The following is an 18,114-nucleotide window of genomic DNA, read 5'->3' on the forward strand; positions in this document are numbered from 1 at the left end:
GGGTATTACTGAAAATATCGATATTGTTATTGATGCAATGCTCTGGTACAGTAGGCTTCATTCTTCCTCTAGCCAAGTTGAAATGTGGAGGAAAAGAACGCTGGGTGCCATGTTGCCCAAGAATGATTTGTGTGAATGACCAGCCAAGCAGTGACTGGATCTTTTCAGCGGCGATTCCAGAATTTCAGTACATGCCGTGTCTGATTGGAAGAATGGGAACTGGACTTGAAGAGTGCTTTCTCCCCACATGGTGTTTTCATTGGGATTGTATGTGTGTTAGCAGGATCTCTAAGAGATCTGATGGTGATGATAATGATGATGATGATGATGATGATGATGATGATGGGGAGGAGAATGTGGAAGGAGTTAGGGTAGAAACTAACGCCCACTGCAAAAGCAATGGCAGAGTTGGATTAATCCTACCATAGTGCAGGTGTGAGGCTGGGCATAGTATGGTATTGAGCAGAGCACCTAGGAAAGCATATTAATCCTAACAGGCCAGCAGATATCCCAAGCAAGCCTTCTCTAAGCACCCGAAACTCCCCAAAAAGCATGAACAAGAGCCATATTTAATATGGTGCTAGCTCCACCTCAATATTCTTATTCCAGGGGGAATTGTCCAGGGAGGTGGAAAACACGTGGAGTTTGTGTAGCAAATCAGTCCCCTGGGAGGTAGGGCATTCAGGACTCCCTGTACGGAAGAAAAGGCCTTTGGGCCAGGTTGCCAGGCCTCCCCCTGAGCATATCAGTTCATGTATTTCCTCAAGACATTCTTGATGATACTCCAAAGGCCAACCAGCAGAACACCTCCATCTGCCCTGAGACCTGACACTCACCAGTTCCCAGACATTCTGAATTGTGCCAAGCCAGTTTATATACTTTCTCCATCTAAATGTGAACTTATAAAGAACAGAAACCATTTCTTATTTATAAAGTCTTAGTTTGGGTTCCCGCTGAAGCAGACCCTGAAACAAGGATTTGAGTGGAAGTAGTTTATTTGCAAGTTGATCCCAGGAAACACAGGAAGGGGAGTGGGGAGGTAGGCAGGGGATATGGGCAGCAATGTAGGGTATGTTAGCAAGCCAGCTGCCACTGTGCGCACTGATATGGTTTGAATATTTGTCCCCTCCAAATCTCACATTGAAATGTGATCGCAATGTTGGAGGTGGGGCCTGGTGGGTGGTGTTTGGGTCCTGGGGGCAGATCCCTCGTGAATGTCTTGGTGCTGTCCTCATGATAGTGAGTTATTGTGAGATCTGGTTGTTTAAAAGTGTGTGGTACCTGGCTGGCAGCGGTGGCTCATGCCTGTAATCTCAACACTTTGAGAGGCCGGGATGGGCGGATCACCTGAGGTCAGGAGTTTGAGACCAGCCTGGCCAAAGGTGAAACTCCATCTCTACTAAAAATACAAAAAAATTAGCTGGGAGTGGTGGTGGGTGCCTGTAATCCCAGCTACTTTGGAGGTTGAGGCAAGAGAATTGCTTGAACCTGGGAGGCGGAGGTTGCAGTGAGCCAAGATCGTGCCATTGCATTCCAGCCTGGGCAACAAGAGTGAGACTCTGCCTCAAAAAAAAATTTTTTTTAAAAATTGAAAAGTGTGTGGTACCTCCCATGCCTTGTTCCCACTCTTGCCATGTGATACACTGGCTCCCTGTTTGCCTTCAGACCTAATTGTCAGCTCCTTAAGGCCTCATTGGAAGCAAAGCAGGTGCTGGCGCCATGCTTCCTGAACAGCCTGCAGAACTGTGAGCCAATTAAACCTCTTTTCTTTGGAAATTACCCAGCCTCAGATATTTCTTTATAGCAACAGAATGACCTACCATAGGCACCTACAGGTGGGTCCTGTGGGTCCTCTGGGCCATGGTACAGAACATGACTCCAAGTTATTCCACCTGAGCAGGGAGGGAGCTGGGGTATTTATCTACCAACTCATAATAGTCATTGAATGAGTATTGCTGCCCGCTTGTAGGCAGGGTAGACTCCAGCAGCTGGTAAAAGCCCTCAAGTAAAGATTTGCAGGTGCTGGTAGCTGGGAGTCAGACTACCTTTGTACAGTGAAGTTGTAAGGCCAAGAGGCTATGGGCAGGGCACTGACAATGTCCATTGTGCTTCCCCAAAACATGGCTCAGTTCTGGCAATGAACAGATCCTCAGTAAAGCGTGCTGGTTGAACCCAGAGAGACCAGCCAGCGTTGGTCCCAAAGCTACAGCTCCTGTTTATTCTCCAGCAACCCCTGAATACTGCCATCAGTTGGCAATACTATTTCAGGATCAAACCTAAGATACCAGCACCCTTACATGTTCTTAAAGTGTGTGGTCTCAGAGCAAGCAGCCTCAATGTCATGTGGGAATGTGTAAGAAATGTGAATTATTGGGTTCTCCCCCAGACCTACTGAGTCAGAAACTCTGGGAGTGGGGCCCAGGAATCTGTATTTTAACAAGTCTTCCAGGTCATTCTAATGCAACCTAAAGTTTAAGATCCACTGTTTTGGACTCTAAAATTTAGGGCCACTCAACAGTTTCCAAAGCGAAGCCGTTTGCTCTTGGTTAGAACTCCTCCACCCCCAATCCCAAGCACCAGTGGCAAAAGGGGATGGAACCTCCAGAAACATTTTATACTTTGCCCCCTTTTTTGAGTTTTTCTTTTCTTTTTCGGCTTAGTAAATATACATTGTACCAAGTTATCAATTACCAACAACGGAAAGTAGGCCAGGCATATGTGCTATAGAAGATAACCTAGAGGACACCTGTGTTGAATTTAACTTGAAGGTGGGAGGATTTATATTTCTGCTTGTTTTCCTGAGCTAATATTTAAGTTACTTCTCTTTCCTTGAGTCCCTACCAGGTGGGCAGTAGGGGGAAAGTCACGGGTATACCAGTAGAAGAAAAAGCTGCCCTGGAATTTTAAGTCCATCACAGCAGATGTGCAAGGAGCAGGGGGTACCCACAGAAGTTGCTCTGTGCGGGAAAACTGTATGAAGGATGGACTTGGTTTTACTGAAGTGACCCAGGCCAGGTGAGAATAGAAACTGTGGCAGGAAGTGGCAGCGGATGGATTCATCAGCAGTCTTCCAGGCTGATGTTTTCTGTACAGCAGACATCCCTCACTCCTTCCCAGCAACCTCAGCTGAGAACAGCACCTAGATAGGCCGATTGCTTCTGGAGAGGCCTGAGGCTCTCGCTCCTGCCCTGCCCTGTGCCCTGATGCCAGCAGCCACAGCAGCCCTTCCTGTGCCCACCCCTGACCCGTGGAGTGACATCACAATGTAGTCCATTCAGGATCTTGGGACTGATTGCTCCATGGGCCTGGGACATAAGCTGAACCTCTGGCCTGCAGTTCTAGATCCAAGGGGACTGAGACAAACTGCCGGCTGCCACTGGCTTGTCAGGAGCACCTGGTGAGTATTCAGAACTTCCCCCAGCAGCATGGAAGGAGATACAGACAACAGCTGGCTGTCTTAGCACTTTAGGGTCTCATTCTCACACAGGTTTAGATGGGCCAAACTGGTGGCTGGGGGTTCGCCAGGTAAGCCCCAAACTCTTCCTAGGAAAGCTGACTGACCTGATGCACACACCCCTTCCCAGCCTCTTCCTGCTGTGTCACCATCTGTGGGAGGTGGTACTCTCTTCTCCCCTAAGACTCAGCTTGCCACCTGCACCAGCTCCCTGGGCAAAGGTCACCTGTGTTCTGAATAGACAGAGCAGAGAGGCCAGGCTTTCGGATGGCAAATTCACTAGAGCATCACTTCTAGCCTGAATTGAGGTCAGGGACAGCCATTGGCCAAATGACACACCACATAGCAGGATAAGCAGAGGTAGCTGACGCAGCCACCTCCCATCCAAAATGTGTACGACGGCCCTTCCTTTCTGTAAAAGGCCTTCCTGCTTTGGCTGTTTTTAAATCTCCACCTCCCGGTGACCTGCTTGTATATCAAATCGCTTCCTTTCCTTTCAGGACAGCAAGAGAGCTTTGGGATGGTGACGGGAAATGAGTAGATGGATTAGAACACCAGGAAAGCGGGCAAAATCTAAGGTGGGGGGATGGGGACAGAGGCCAAAGCCATCTCTCAAAGAGGATGCTGGCTCTTTCCATATGGGCCACCTGCACTCGGTCGAGGGTGGTTTGAGGCCCAAGGTCTTCTACAGCAAACAGTGGGGACCCGTTCTGGGCCCCAGGAGGTACAGCTGCCTTCCCCACCATGGCCCATTCGTGTTTTCCCACAGTCTGTCCATGGTCCATTCACCATCTGTGAGTGCCAACACGTCCACACAGCTGCAGCTGAGTCCCTTCTCCCACGAAGGAGTGGCTTCTGTAGGGACCCCATGATTTTGAGAAGGCTCCTAGCTCTCTCTGACTGTAAGGTAGAAAGGGAGGTGGGGGTGGGGGGATCAGAGAAATATTTTACCTTTAGGGTTTGCCATTCCTCCTTAGTTTTATATGTGATGGGCTGAAGCCAACCTCTGCTTCACACACAAGTCTAAGATGCCAATGGTTCACCAAGCATGCTAAGAACATTTTAGCCCAGGTTAGGCCCCACTGGAAAAGGGAAAAAGACAGTAGAGGGGCCAGTGCTAGAGCAACCTGTGGTCCGCGTCCTGCAGCAGGTTTAATTTGGGGAGGAGAAAGGGAGCAAACGCTGAACCTCCCATACCAGACCCGCCACCTATGTTGTCGCTCTTAATTCCGACCTCTGTGAAGCAGGTGTTCTCAGGTTCATTCTACAGACACAGAAACTGAAGACTGTTCTGTGCTGGTGGCACGTCTAAAGAGGGCCATTAACCTGGAGCACGCATTCACTCCCTATCGACCATCCCCAACATTAGAGCTCTCTGAAAAGAGAATTGGCTGCTTTGCAAGGCAGCAAGAGTGTGCAGGCCCTGGTTCTTCAGTCAGCATGGAAGGGAACGGGATTCTTGTCATCACCTGGGAGCCGGACCAAAAGATCTTTAAAGGCCGTTTCCAAATCCAAGATTGTAGGATTCTGGGTCTTAGTACTTTGCCCAGCCTCTGCGATTGAACTCAGATGAGTCACGCCTTAAGGGCAGCTGCAAACTTTCTGTTAGGCAAGGAGAACTGCAAAGAACCACAGAGATCAGCTACGGGCCCCAGGTAGGAAAGAGGAACCTAGACTGGTTGAGGGAGTTTTCCAAGGCTCCAGAGCCAATCTGCAGAGTTAACCTGTGTCGACTGAACAAATGGAGGAGCCAGGTCTGAGTGCTGATCAAACGTCCCCATGCCCATCTCTCTCGTTCATCTGGTTCTTTCCTATCAAGATTATGATTCAGCCACTATTTACAGAATACCTGCTGCATGTCAAGTATGTTTCCAGAGATTATTTCACATACTCCTCCCCAACTCCATGAGGTGGGTGTCATCGGCCCCGTTTCTCAGATAAGCATGGTTAGGTAACCACCCCAGAGGTTCAGGTACTTGTGGAGATGTCATAAATACTACATGACAAAGCAGGCCTTTCCAACCCCAAGGAAAACTTCTGTCTCCATCTGCCGCCTCCTAGCTTGTGCAAGGAAGCAGGAAGCACTCTCCTTTCTTAGCTTTTTCCTAAGACAAACTGCCACTGACATGCCAAGTTCCACAGTGCCTATTTCCAGCCCCTCCTGGACATTGTCCTGATGGATGCTGAACTCCCTGTGGGCCCGCCTGGTTTACTGGCCCAGCCCCTCACTCTGACAGGGCAAGATGGAGCGATGTCTATACACGGACAGATGTTATACACCAAGGAAGAAAATCTGCTGATCGAAAGCAGCTTTGGCTAATTGTGGCACTCTCCCTTCTGCGTGGTGCCCTGAAATAGTAGCCATGCTCTGTTCTTTTTTCACATCAGGGAGCCCCAATTGGCAACTTAAATGAGGTTGCAAAGAAGTCAGTTACACAGACCTCTGCCGCCAGTTTCCATGGACGAGGCCTTGCTGATGATGTTCCTTGGGTAGGACCCGTGTGCAACTGTCTGTGGACTTGGCTTCTTGCTGTGGATAATTTGGACTCACTGTCAGGCTGCAAAAGCCTCATTTAACCCTGGGGAAAACTGGAACGTCCAGAAATTTAATGGAATACTAAGCCCAAGAGCACATGGTCTGACCTTGAACTCTGGTTCTGATCTGCTTCTGAGTTATTCTATAGCCATCTCAGCCAGCAGAACCATCACAGGAATATTCTGTCTCTGTTGCCCAATATGATAGCCACTAGCCACACAGGGCCACTGGGCACTTGGGATGTGGCCAGTGGGGCTGAGGAGTTGCACTTGTTGTTTAAATGGAAGCTTGGATTACAGAGCCGTGGGTGGCTGGTGGCTGGTGTGCTAGACGCTGCTGCTCTGGCCCCTGCTGACTTTTGTGACTTCATCTCTGATCTCATTCCCCTCTCCTGGCTTTCCCTTTCCCTCTGCCTTCACTCCCAGACCTCCTGCACTTTTTGATTTTTGCATTTGCTGTTCTCTCTGCCAGCATCACTTTTTCCTCTGATCATTTCATGGCTTGCCCCTGTTCAACAGGAGGGCCTTGGATCAAGTGTGTGTCTTCAGAAAGACCTTCCCTATTCTATCTAACAGTGTCTCCAGCCCCATTCCAAATTTCTCCTTATCTCTCTGAAGTTATCGTGTTTGTCTGTTTTCTTGTCTACTGCCCTCTCCCTGGATACAAATCCCAGTTTCACCAGAGCAGGGATGCAGTCTGCCCTCTTCCACTCCATCTCTGTGCCTGGAACAGTGCCTGACAGGCAGAAAGTGCTCAGTATGGTTCTCAGAATGCAGGAACTTTCTGCAGGGCAGCCCCCTCCTTCAGTGAGGAGGAAAGACAGTCACAGCCCCAGTAACTTCTGCTGTGTGACAAAATAACACAAGCATAGTGGCCTGGAACAGCAAAGATTCGTATTTCTTCCACTTCTCTGGGTCTGGAATGTGAGCAGGACTCAGTTCCACATTGTGTCAGTGAGGGTCACTCAGCTGGGGGCTGGGTTGGACGGGGTGGCCCAAGAAGGCCTCACTCACACAGCTGGGACTTTTGGGCCCTCCAGGAAACATCTCTATGCGTTTCGTCTGGGTTTTCTTACAGCATGGAGGTCTCAGGGCAAGTAGGCTGACTTTTTGTTGTATTTTGAGACGGTGTCTTGCTCTGTTGCCCAGGTTGGAGTGCAGTGGCATGATCTTAGCTCACTGCAACCTCTGCCTCCCGGGTTCAAGCGATTCTCCTGCTTCAGCCTCCCGAGTAGCTGGGATTGCAGGTGCCCACCACAATGCCCAGCTAATTTTTGTGTTTTTAGTAGAGATGGGGTTTCACCATGTTGGCCAGGCTGATCTTGAACTCCTGACCTCAAGCCTCTGCCTCAGCCTCACAAAGTGCTGGGATTACAGGTGTGAGCCACCGCACCCATCTGGCTTCTGAAAGAGGAAGCAGAGGCTACCAGGCGCAGAACTGGCAGCACCATTTTCATCACCTTCTACCCGGCTAACTAAGCCACAGGGTGAGAGCCCAGATAAAAGGGGAGGGGAAACTGTCCACCTCCTGGTGGGTTGGCAGCATGTTCATATCAGCAGGAAGGGATCTATGGACACACTACACAGTCACTTCAACAATGCTGTGGTGGTACTTCTCAGCTTTGATCATGCACATGGGCCATCTGGGGTCTGGTTAAGATGCAGATTCAGTAGGTCTGGAGTGGAGCCTGAGATTCTGCATTCCCAACAAACTCCAAGAGACATCAAAGCTGCAGGCCCACAGGCTGCACGTGGAGTAGCAAGGCTGTATTAGAACGCATCCTATCTGAACCTGTGCTTAGGTTTGACATTGCAGGGCCCCCAATTCCACTTCTAGAGTGGACATCACTTCTTCGCGTTAAGCGTTACCCATTGTTGCTGAGGTCTACATGATCGGTCCCTTCTTCCCTGGCATCTGGACTTGTGCCCACATGATGCCATGGGGTAACTGTCCCATTCTACCTCCCAAGCATTTCTCATGTCTTGCTTTATTTACCAGGCTTTAAGGCCCCTTCCTTCTTTAACATTTCGTTCTCATCGTGGTGGAATGGGGCTCTTTCAGTTAGGATTAGAAACTAAACTCAAACTAGTTAAAAGGCAAAGGATTGATTGGAGCATGTATGGCTTCAGGACTGGCTGTATCTAGGCCCTCAAATGATGTTGTTAAGAAACTATTTGTCACCATCTCCAGTTCTGCATCGCCAGGATCTCTCTGACAGGATCCCCCACAAGTGAAAGAAGAGACGAACACTCGCTTAGCAACCCCAGCAAGAAGGGGGCACCACTTCTTGCCTAATCTTTCTGGCAAAAGTGCCAGGATTCTCTCTGGCTGGCCCAGCTGAGGTCATGTGTCCACAATGATGCAGTCATTGTGGCCAGGAGGATGTGTTACCTCATTGGCCAGGCCTGGTCATGTGTGTATCCCTGGAGCTAAGTGGGAGACTGGCCCCACCCAAGCCACATTGGATGAAAGCAGGAAGAGGTGATTCTCCATGTAAAATTGGAGAGAAGAGAGAGCAGTTAGGAAGCTAAAAAATTGTCCCAGTTGATCATGAGAACAGGTGTTGGAGTCCTTGTGTGATGGCTGAGAAAGCAGAGGGAAGGAACCTCATAAATTCCAGAGGGCCCACAGCTAACCAGGCCTCCCGACCCCTAGCACAGACTTAAAGGGGCTGTCGAATTAAAGATCTTTAGCACCAGAAGAATCTTGGAAATTAGCCAACGCATGTTCCACAGAACATTGGTTCAAGGGAAGCTAACTGATGTTACTTAAAAGGCTGTCTGGTCTAGGAAAGGTAAAAGACAATGGGCTAGGCCAGGTCAGCAGTTTCCTTGCTTTATAGGACTTTTCAGAGCCGTAAATAGGCTGGTGTACATTGTGAATCCCCGAGAATGGGGGAGGCCTAGGGACCATTGTTTGGAAAATTAGTAACCTAACTCTGTTCCTCCCCATTTTATAGATGAAGCAACTAAGGCCAAGAAGGGAAAGTGATTTGGGCAAGGTTATGCAACTAGTTCATCCTGGGATTACCCCAAATGCTGTGCTGAGACATACTTCATGCCCTGCAGAAGCATCTCTTTGTACCTCAGGGTAGCCCTGTCCTCCTGGTTGTGCTCCTGCTGTCTGGAGTGTGTGCGTTTTCCTTTCTCCCACATATCCTTGCATAAGGGTTTGTGGGCTTCTACAGCACTGCTCCTGCGAGGGCCCATGGGCACCCAGAGTGCCCAACCCCTGCCTGGGACATGGCCCTCACTGCTGCATGCCTGAGGGAACTACTGAGAGGCACAGAAAACCACATGGGTCTGTACTTAGGAAAACACAGCCACCCAACTGGCAAGGTGACGGCATTGATGAGGTTGAAGGGGCTTGAAGGTTGGCCAAATCCGGAGAGTCAGCACAGACAGACACCAAGAGTGCCAGGCTGAAGGGTGGAGGGAAAGGAAGGTTCCTAGAGCCAAGCACACACTTTAAATATAGGGAGAGATTGTCGGTCAGGGCTGGGGTGTGCTGACGTGAGGGCGACTGTTATAGCAACATTACCTTTGAGACCCTCATTCATCTGGGCACTTCATATGAACTCAATCTAAACCACTCAGTGACCCGGGCTGGGGATTATCATGACCCATATAGATCAAGAAGAGAAAAGTAGCTGTTGGTTAGTTGGCTGAACTCATGGGTATGAGCTAAACACGAAGGATTCAAGCTCTGGCTCTTCTCCTCGCCAAGTACATGATCTTGGACATGTTACTAAACTGTCTGAGCCTCCATTTCCTTGTCTGGCAAATGAGACTCAGATACGTTCCCACATCATAGCTTTGTTTTGAGGATTAAATAAGATGTCTGTGAATTAGCAAGACACCTAGCACATCCGTGGTAGGGTATCCTTAGGTGATGGCAGGAATGGAGAGGTAGGAACAGATCCACCAAGTAAAGGGTAAAGCCAAGATGAAACACAGGTCCAGCCAGCTGTGGTTCCTTCTCCCTCTTCACTGCCACTAAGAGAGGCGGAGCATTCAATGAGCAGATGGCAGTGGCTCAGAGTGCAGATCAGTGCAAAGGGCTTTCTCATCTTCTCTGCAAAGAAGGAGGGATGGCATATGTGTATCTTTGGTCATTTCCAGGTGACTCTATCCAAAGTCCATGCAGAAAAGTAGACGCTGTGAGCAGGATGGAATATACATATCCAAACCTCTAGAGCAGAGCCCGGGCCAGGCATGACTTGATCAACATCTAAATGCCACCAACACCCAAGGGCCACGCAGAGGGCAGAGACCAGGGACCACATCTTGGCACTTTCAGATGGGTTTGCAAGCACTGGAAATCAAAGCTTCACCAGGGATGCTTTAAGGATGAAAATCCTGGCCGGGCGTGGTGGCTCACACCTGCAATCCCAGCACTTTGTTTGGAGGCCAAGGCGGGTGGATCACAAGGTCAGGAGATCGAGACCATCCTGGCCAACATGGTGAAACCCCGTCTCTACTAAAAAAAAAATACAAAAAGTTGGTCAGGCGTGGTGGCGGGCACCTGAAGTCCCAGCTACTTGGGAGGCTGAGGCAGGAGAATGGCGTGAACCTGGGAGGCGGAGCTTGCAGTGAGCTGAGATCACACCACTGTACTCCAGCCTAGGCGACAGAGCAAGACTCTGTCTCAAAAAAGAAAAGAAAAGAAAAGAAAATCCCAGCAGGGATTTAAGGGAAGATGCTGGGACCTGGGAGTAGCATGTGGCCCCTGAGTAGGAAGATGGAAGTACAGCAGAGGCAAGAATGGCAGTCCATGTTTGTAGATGTTTTTCACAGGGAAGGTCAGAACACGTCCCAGGGAAACCATGTCCAAGATTCAAGATGAGAACCACCTGACCATATATGACTCTCTCTCTCTCTCTCTCTCTATATATATATATATATATATATATATTTTTTTTTTTTTTTTGAGATGGAGTTTTGCTCTTATTGCCCAGGCTGGAGTGCAATGGCATGATCTCGGCTCACTGCCATATCCACCTCCTGGGTTCAAGTGATTCTCCTGCCTCAGCTTCTGGAATAGATGGGATTACAGGCATGTGCCACCACACCTGGCTACTTTCTTTGTATTTAGTAGAGATGAAGTTTCACCATGTTGGCCAGGCTGGTCTCAAACTTCTGACCTCAGATGATCCACCCACCTTGGCCTCCCAAAGTGTTGAGATTACAGGCATGAGCCACTGCACCCAGCCCCAGTCAAGATTGTTTTCTAAGAATCAAAACTTGACTACAGGCTGGACATGGTGTCTCACGCCTGTAATCCTAGCACTTTGGGAGGCCGAGGCAGGTGGATCACTTGAGGTCAGGAGTTTGAGACCAGCCTGGCCAACATGGTGAAACCTTGTCTCTACTAAAAATACAAAAAAAAAAAGCAAAAAAAAAAAAAAAAAAAAAAAAAAGCCAGGTGTTGCGGTGCATGCCTGTAATCCCAGCTACTCGAGAGGTTGAGACAGAAGAATCACTTGAACCCAGGATGCAGAGGTTGTGGTGAGCTGAGATCATGCCACTGCACTCCAGCCTGGACGACAAAGTGATATGTCTGAAAAAAACAAAAACGAACAGAAAAAAACCTGAGATCCCTGATCCACAAAAGCCTGAAATATGATGTCAAATTGTATTTATATATGCAAGGGGACATTTTTCCTGAAGGAAGGTGCATAGCAGGAGAGGCAAACTGTGGCATGGCTTTGTTTTGTTGGGTCCACATAGCATTATGAATATTTGAATGATCTCCCAACATTTAAAAATTGGGTACTAGTACATAAAAATCTAAATGTTGGGCTCCTCTTGAAAAGACTCACAAGATCTAGTCACGTGGGACCCACATTCCAGAAATGGGTGGCCTCCTTTAGATGGGGTGTGTGGGACCACAGTCAGCTACACAGTCCATAGCACTTTTGTGACCTCCCCAGTGGATGTCCAATGTTGGTCCTCATTTGCCAGCACCCTTGCACTGTTTTCTTCACTGCTTTATTTTTTTAATTTGCCTGGTCCCTCTGGCTTTTTCATTTGCAACCCATGATTTGAACTTCTAATAGATGCTCAAAGGGTGGCTGATTTTAAGAAGATCATTGAAACTGAGATCTTTTTTCCAGCTTAAACTCTTTCCCCACAATCCAGTGTTGAAACCGACCCTTAGTAGAGGCAGAACACCACCTTTCCCAGGCCCAGAAACACAGATTCTTTTCCTCCTAAGGAATATGTATATGCTGTTTGTCCAAGGGCATGTTTACAAATGGCAAGCTTATCTTCTGATGTTATATAACACCAAAAGCTATTTAGAAATTACTGAAACTCCTATCTGTAGTCTCTGCAAGATACTGCTCAGGTGATAATGCAATCAATGAAAGCAATGACAATCTGGGAAATCCTTTCTTTATAACCTTGAGAATTTGGCTTTGAATGGAGACAAATCAGACAGATAGAACTCTTGCTCTGGCCCCTTTTCTGAAGCCAGAGCCAACAAGCCTAGCTTTCTTTTGAAAGGGTCTTAAGTAGGTCTTTGCATTTGGGAAGATCAGGCAAGTCACTTAGAGTCGATTTCTGAACTGAGACTCAGAGATGCGCATACTCACACCTGCGTATCCGGAGACATGTGGACCTGGAGGGCTGGAGGAACTCAGCTGCCTTGGTCCTTAGGAGGCTCCAGAACCACCGTGCTGAGGCCCAGCAGGCAAGGGCAGGACGCACAAAATGTGAGAGCAGAGGAATGAAGGAAAATTAAATCTTGGGCGAGGCATTCTGTCCAGCAAAGAACGGGAGGTGAATACATGGCACGTGGGCCTTCAGTATCCTATGAGTGGAATGAAGGCAATGCTTAAAACACTGCACCACCACACAGCTCCACCTGTACACAAGATGTCCCCTTGTTTTGGGGCAGCCGACTGCTGCGTCCCCTGTTTATATTTGCACCCAAGCAGAGGAAGTCAGTCCAAAGCTAGAAGGAGAGAAAATGATTGTCCAGAAGCTCAATGGAAGCCTTGATTAATACCTCAGTGGTTGAGAACACAGATAATAGGCTGATACCCACTCGGTTTGAGGCCTGGCAATGCCATAGGTCAGTTAATTTATCTTATCTGTGAAATGGGATAATCATAGAACCTATCTCATCCCAAGGGCAGGTGGGTGGATGAAATGAGATGATCTTGGTGCGGAGCTTAGCACGGTGCCTTGGTAAGCCTGGATAAGCATGAGCTGCTTTCTTAGGTGGATTTCCCGGTTGCTGACCTGATAATCTAACTGCAGTGCAAGTAGTTGATATGGAAAGGGTTCCTGGTCCCATGAGGAAGGGAGTGAGGATGTGAGACCGGAAAGGGAAGGTGGTCTTGAGCAGTTACTGCCATGAGCACTGGGGGCTCCCTCCCGCTGGGGATGTCTGGATATCACCTAATGTGGGACAGGCCACAGAGCTGTGCCACCTGAGGGGTGTGGGGCTGGATACTTACCCACCTACTCACATCCTGGCCGAGGGCTGCTCCCAGGGTGTCTTGTCCCCAGCCCTGCCCACTTGCAGGGCAAAGAGCCCCCCATGGAAACCGTGAGCCCTGGGGGGCATGGGCAGGGCAGGGACAGCATCTGCTAAAACTGTCCTTGTTGTTCTGACTCCTGTCCTGGAGAGGGAAGACCTGGGCTTTGGAACCACCCAGACCTCAGCCTGTAGCTTATCACCGCCTTTTACTAGATAGGTGGCCCCCTTTGCCTCTTTGGGCCTCCATTTTCACATCTCTTAAAATAGGACCAATTCTCTAACATTGCAGAACTGTTTTTGAGGACTCTGTGTGACAATGGCCATACAGACGCAGGCATGTAGTAGGTGCTCGGTTACCGTGAGCCCCCTTACTCGCCAGCTCAGTTTGGTTCCATTTCTCCTGCTTGCCTGTGATCCTTATTCTGTTTCTAGTCCCGGGGTGAGCCCAGGCCGGCACCAGACTTCTTTCCATGTGAGCAGGGACAAGCTGACATCGAGACTAGTGCTTGCCTCCCAGGTGACTTCTGAGTGACAGGCTGTTGCAGTGATCTCCCAAGCTGGGTATTATCATCCTGTTTCCACCTTAGCTTTGAGTCTCAACAGTCTGTGGCTTTCATCAGATCCAGAGTGGGTAGAATAACCGGCCGGCCTAACGGCGGCTGAGCCAGGAGTGGAATCCCAGCAGAAAGAACTTCGGACCCTTGCAGCTTCCCTGGCAGCCCAGGGCTGGGTGTGTGGGCAGATCTGGGGGCTTCTGCTGAGTCAGACTGTGTGGGAATGTTGTGGCGGGGGCAGGGGCGCCGCCAGATGAAATCAGGATGCCCAGTGAAATTTACATTTCAGATAAACAAGAAAAAACCCCTTCTGTATAAGTACAGTCTGGGAAATACTTGGGCCATACTTATACTAAAAAGTTATGTAGTGTTTATCTGAAATTCAAATTTCACTGGGCATCTGACATTTTTATGACCTAAATCTGGCAACACTACTCTGGTGGGAACGGAGAACAAACCTCCTGGGAGGTCTGGGTTAGAGATCAGCACAGCAACCGTCCTGCAGGCAAAGGCCAGTGTGGAGCCACTGCCTGCCCCCAGATGGCCTTCCTCGGGATCCCCTCCAGGGCCTGTAAAGCCCTCATGAGAGTCACTTTTGCCTGAAGACATTGTTTAACTACACAGTGGAGTCAGTTACAGATTCACTCTCACCACACTTACCCGTAGAAAGAAAATACGATTCTTTATTCTTAGGCACCTCCACACAATGTGGTAAGAACAGAGTAGCTGCAAATTGTGTATGTGTTGGGTGGGGTTCCCTGGAAGCAGAGCCTGAGACCTGGGTTCCAGTGCCCCTGATCTGGTGAAGGAAGCAGGAGAGGGCAGGGGAGGAGCTGAGAGGTGTGGACCGGGGCACTCAGCTTCTGCCTGACCCCCTGGGGGGCTCTGGAGCCGGAATGGTACCAGACAGTTGGCTCCACCTTGAGACAAGGGAGTTAGGGTTTTGTGCTTCTGCATCCACAGGCCATTAGCTGCCCTCAGGCAGGGGGCTGGGCCTTGCAACCTCCCAGGTGTCTCCAGGTGTAGCAGCTTCCACAGCAGAGGTGACAGTCCAGAGAAAGCCACGACCACACATTGAGGATCCCCGCAACACTGGTAGCAGCTGGGTGCACCAACTGGTCCAGTAGACCTGGGCATGGCACCGATGGCACCTACTAGGCTCTGTCTCCTTGCAATGTAATAGTCAGATTCTCTCCAGGCTGCGTTAAAGAGTCCCTATTGGGAGGTGCAGTCTCCTTAGGGACTGCTCTGCCCCTCCTCTGTCCTTCCTAAAGAGTGATGGCTGTGTGTGGAGACAGATGCTGACTGTGTCTTCAAGGCAGTGGGGAGAGGGGACTTTGAATACTCGTGAGATCTGCAGGATGATGGCCTGAGCCTGTGGCAGTGTGACTGCTGGAATCTGCTCCCTGCTGTGGAGGGGTGACCAGCCCCTTTTTGTCTTTTAGGGCTATCTTAGTTTCCACTGCTGCAGCCTGTGGCCTGGTCATTTGCCCATGGTGGTATGGTCCCCATGCATGGGACTTCTTCATCCTGACTCCAGGCTTCTGTTCATCCATCAGGGCTTAAAGCATCTTCTGCCCTATCATGCCCTGAACTTTTTGCTGCAAAAAGCCAAGGGCACTGGCTCAAGCTTATCTTCCCAGCCACTGTTTACTGCTGCTACACTGCTGCCCAAGACACTTCAGAAGTGACCGTTGTTGTCATCTCCTGGCAAGTCCCGGAAGGCAAGCCACCAAGTCCCATGCACCATTCCCACAGCCCAACAACCTTCCCGACTCTACCCACTGGAATCTAAAGAGTCTGCCCACTTCTGGATGTTTGTTCAGGTAGGGAAGTTCAAGCCCCATGCCCATGAACATTCATCTTTCTTTACTCTTCCACCTTCCCTGGGAGGGTAGTGTGGATACTGAGGTGAGCCTTCTTCCTCTTTCTAGAGTCCATGGGGCGGAGAAGGTAGATTCTCCCTTCCTCTCTTCTGGGGAAACTCCTTCTCCCTCAAGCCAACATTGCTTTCTCCTTCTCTGTGGGGTTATAATGGCAGAGAAAGATGGGATCAAAATGCTCTACTCGTAAGGGGGTGTACATTGAGAGGTTTAGAAACATGTTAGAGTGCCCCTGTGTTTATAGCACCATTAGTCACAATGGCCAGAAGGTGGAAGTAATCCAGGTTCCCATGATGGATGAATGGAGGAGCAAAATGTGCTGTATACGGTGGAATGTTGTTTAGTCTTAGAAAGAGGAAAAATCCTGGCTGGGCACGGTGGCTCATGCCTGTAATCCTAGTATTTTGGGAGATCAAGGAGGGAGGATTACTTGAGGCCAGGTGATCAAGACTAGCCTGGGCAACTTAGGGAGACCCCCAATCTCTACAAAAAAATTAAAAAATTAGCTGAGCATGGTGGTGCACATCTGTAGTCCCAGCTACTCGGGTGGCTGAGGCGGGAGGATGGAGGATCACATAACCCCGGAGTTCAAGGCTGCAGTGAGCTATGATTGCACTCCAGCCTGGTGATGGAGCAAGACTCCATCTTAAAAAGAAAGACTGAGAGAGACAGAGAGAGACAGAGAGAGAGACAGAGAGACAGAGAGACAGAGAGAGATCCTGTTGCATGGATGCACCTTGAGGACATCAAGCTGAGTAAAATAGGCCAATCACCAAAAGACAACTCCTGTGTGATTCCACTTCCATGAGGCATCTAGAGTAGTCAGCTTCATAAAGACAGAAAGTAGAATGGTGTTTGTCGGGCTAGGAGGAGGGGGAAATGGTGAGCTGTTGTGTATTAGGTATGAGAATGTTCTGAAGATTAGCACAACATGAATACATTGAACACTACTGCACTATGCACTTAAAGGTGACTAAGATAGTCCGGGCGCAGTGGCTCATGCCTGTAATCCCAGCACTTTGGAAGGCAGAGGTAGGAGGATCACTTGAGGCCAGGAGTTTGAGACCGGCCTGGGCAACATAGCAAGACCTCATCTTTACAGAGATATTAAAAAATTACCCAGGTGTGGTGGCTCGTGCCTATAGTCCCAGCTACTCATGAGGCCGAAACGAGAGGATTGCTTGAACCCAGGAGTTCGAGACTGCAGTGAGCTATAATCAGGCCACTGCACTCCAGCCTGGGTGACAGAGTGGGACTCCATCTCAAAAATAAAAAAAAAATAATAAATAATAAATCATATCAAATAAATAAATAAATAAATGTTAAGATGGTAAGAATTTAAGTTGTGTATTTTACCACAATTAAGAACAAAAAAGTGGTCTGAGTGCAGTGGCTCATGCCTGTAATCCCAACACTTTGGGAGGCTGAGGCAGGCAGATCACCTGTAGTCAGGAGTTCAAGACCCTCCTGGACAACATGGTGAAAACCCATCTCTACCAAAAATACAAAAATTAGCCGGGCATGGTGACAGGTGCCTATAATCCCAGCTACTCGGGAGGCTTACGTACAAGAGGCAGAGATTTTAGTGAGCCAAGATTGCACCACTGCACTCCAGCAGCCTGGGCGACAGAGTGAGACTCTGTCAAAACAAAAAAAGAAAGAAAGAAAGCAAAAAGAAAGAAAAAGAAGAATAAAAGGTGAAAAAAAATACATCTGTTACAAATGTAGATATTTCATCCATGGAAGGTGAACTAATAGGCTTGTCCATTCTTTATATGACTTACTCTATTTCATCAGCTCCTGATCCTTTGCAGATAACAGGGCCCCAAAGGGAAGGGAATATTTTCATGAAGGAAAAATGCAACCAGAAATAGTCCTAGCTAGAACCACTATCAGACAAGCATGTCCAGCCTAGATGGAATTTTATAGACAAGGGACAATGCTATTCACAAAGGTTGGGAGACAGAGTCTTGGGACAACAAAGGTGGAGGTTGGACAAGCTGGGAGACAAGCTGGCTTCTTCATGGATCCTTGCAGTTTACCTTGGCTGCAGGCACGGTGATCTTAGCACACATCCATAAAACCTTACTTAGAATTGCTGGGGCCAGAAGTTCTAGGGAACTCAAAATTTTTTTTTTTTTTTTTTAATGTGCAATGATGTGATGCCTCTTTTGTATATTACAGAACATTCCTAGTGGA

General features: G+C 48.9%; 2 protein-coding genes across 8 annotated transcripts in view; both read left to right on the forward strand.

Annotated features, from left to right (window-relative positions):
• LOC126929204 (protein PET117 homolog, mitochondrial) overlaps positions 1–18,114 on the forward strand; it is a 549,430-nt gene that overhangs the window by 96,135 nt on the left and 435,181 nt on the right. The window lies entirely within an intron of this gene.
• Positions 3,282–18,114, forward strand: part of BANF2 (BANF family member 2) — a 37,255-nt gene continuing 22,422 nt past the window's right edge. For 2 of the 5 annotated variants that reach the window (XM_050745406.1, XM_050745407.1), the window contains exon 1: positions 3,282–3,397. Coding sequence is in view for 1 of the 5 variants with exons in the window: in XM_050745405.1 (XP_050601362.1) it covers positions 3,300–3,397; positions 15,676–15,858 (281 nt within the window). In the remaining 4 variants the exon portion in view is untranslated. Of the gene's footprint in view, positions 3,398–15,477; positions 15,859–18,114 lie in introns of all 5 variants that reach the window. The other 3 variants (XM_050745408.1, XM_050745409.1, XM_050745405.1) reach the window with 3 other exon arrangements.

Source organism: Macaca thibetana, chromosome 10 (assembly GCF_024542745.1).
Source record: "Macaca thibetana thibetana isolate TM-01 chromosome 10, ASM2454274v1, whole genome shotgun sequence".
In the NCBI taxonomy this organism is placed as follows: Eukaryota; Metazoa; Chordata; class Mammalia; order Primates; family Cercopithecidae; genus Macaca; species Macaca thibetana.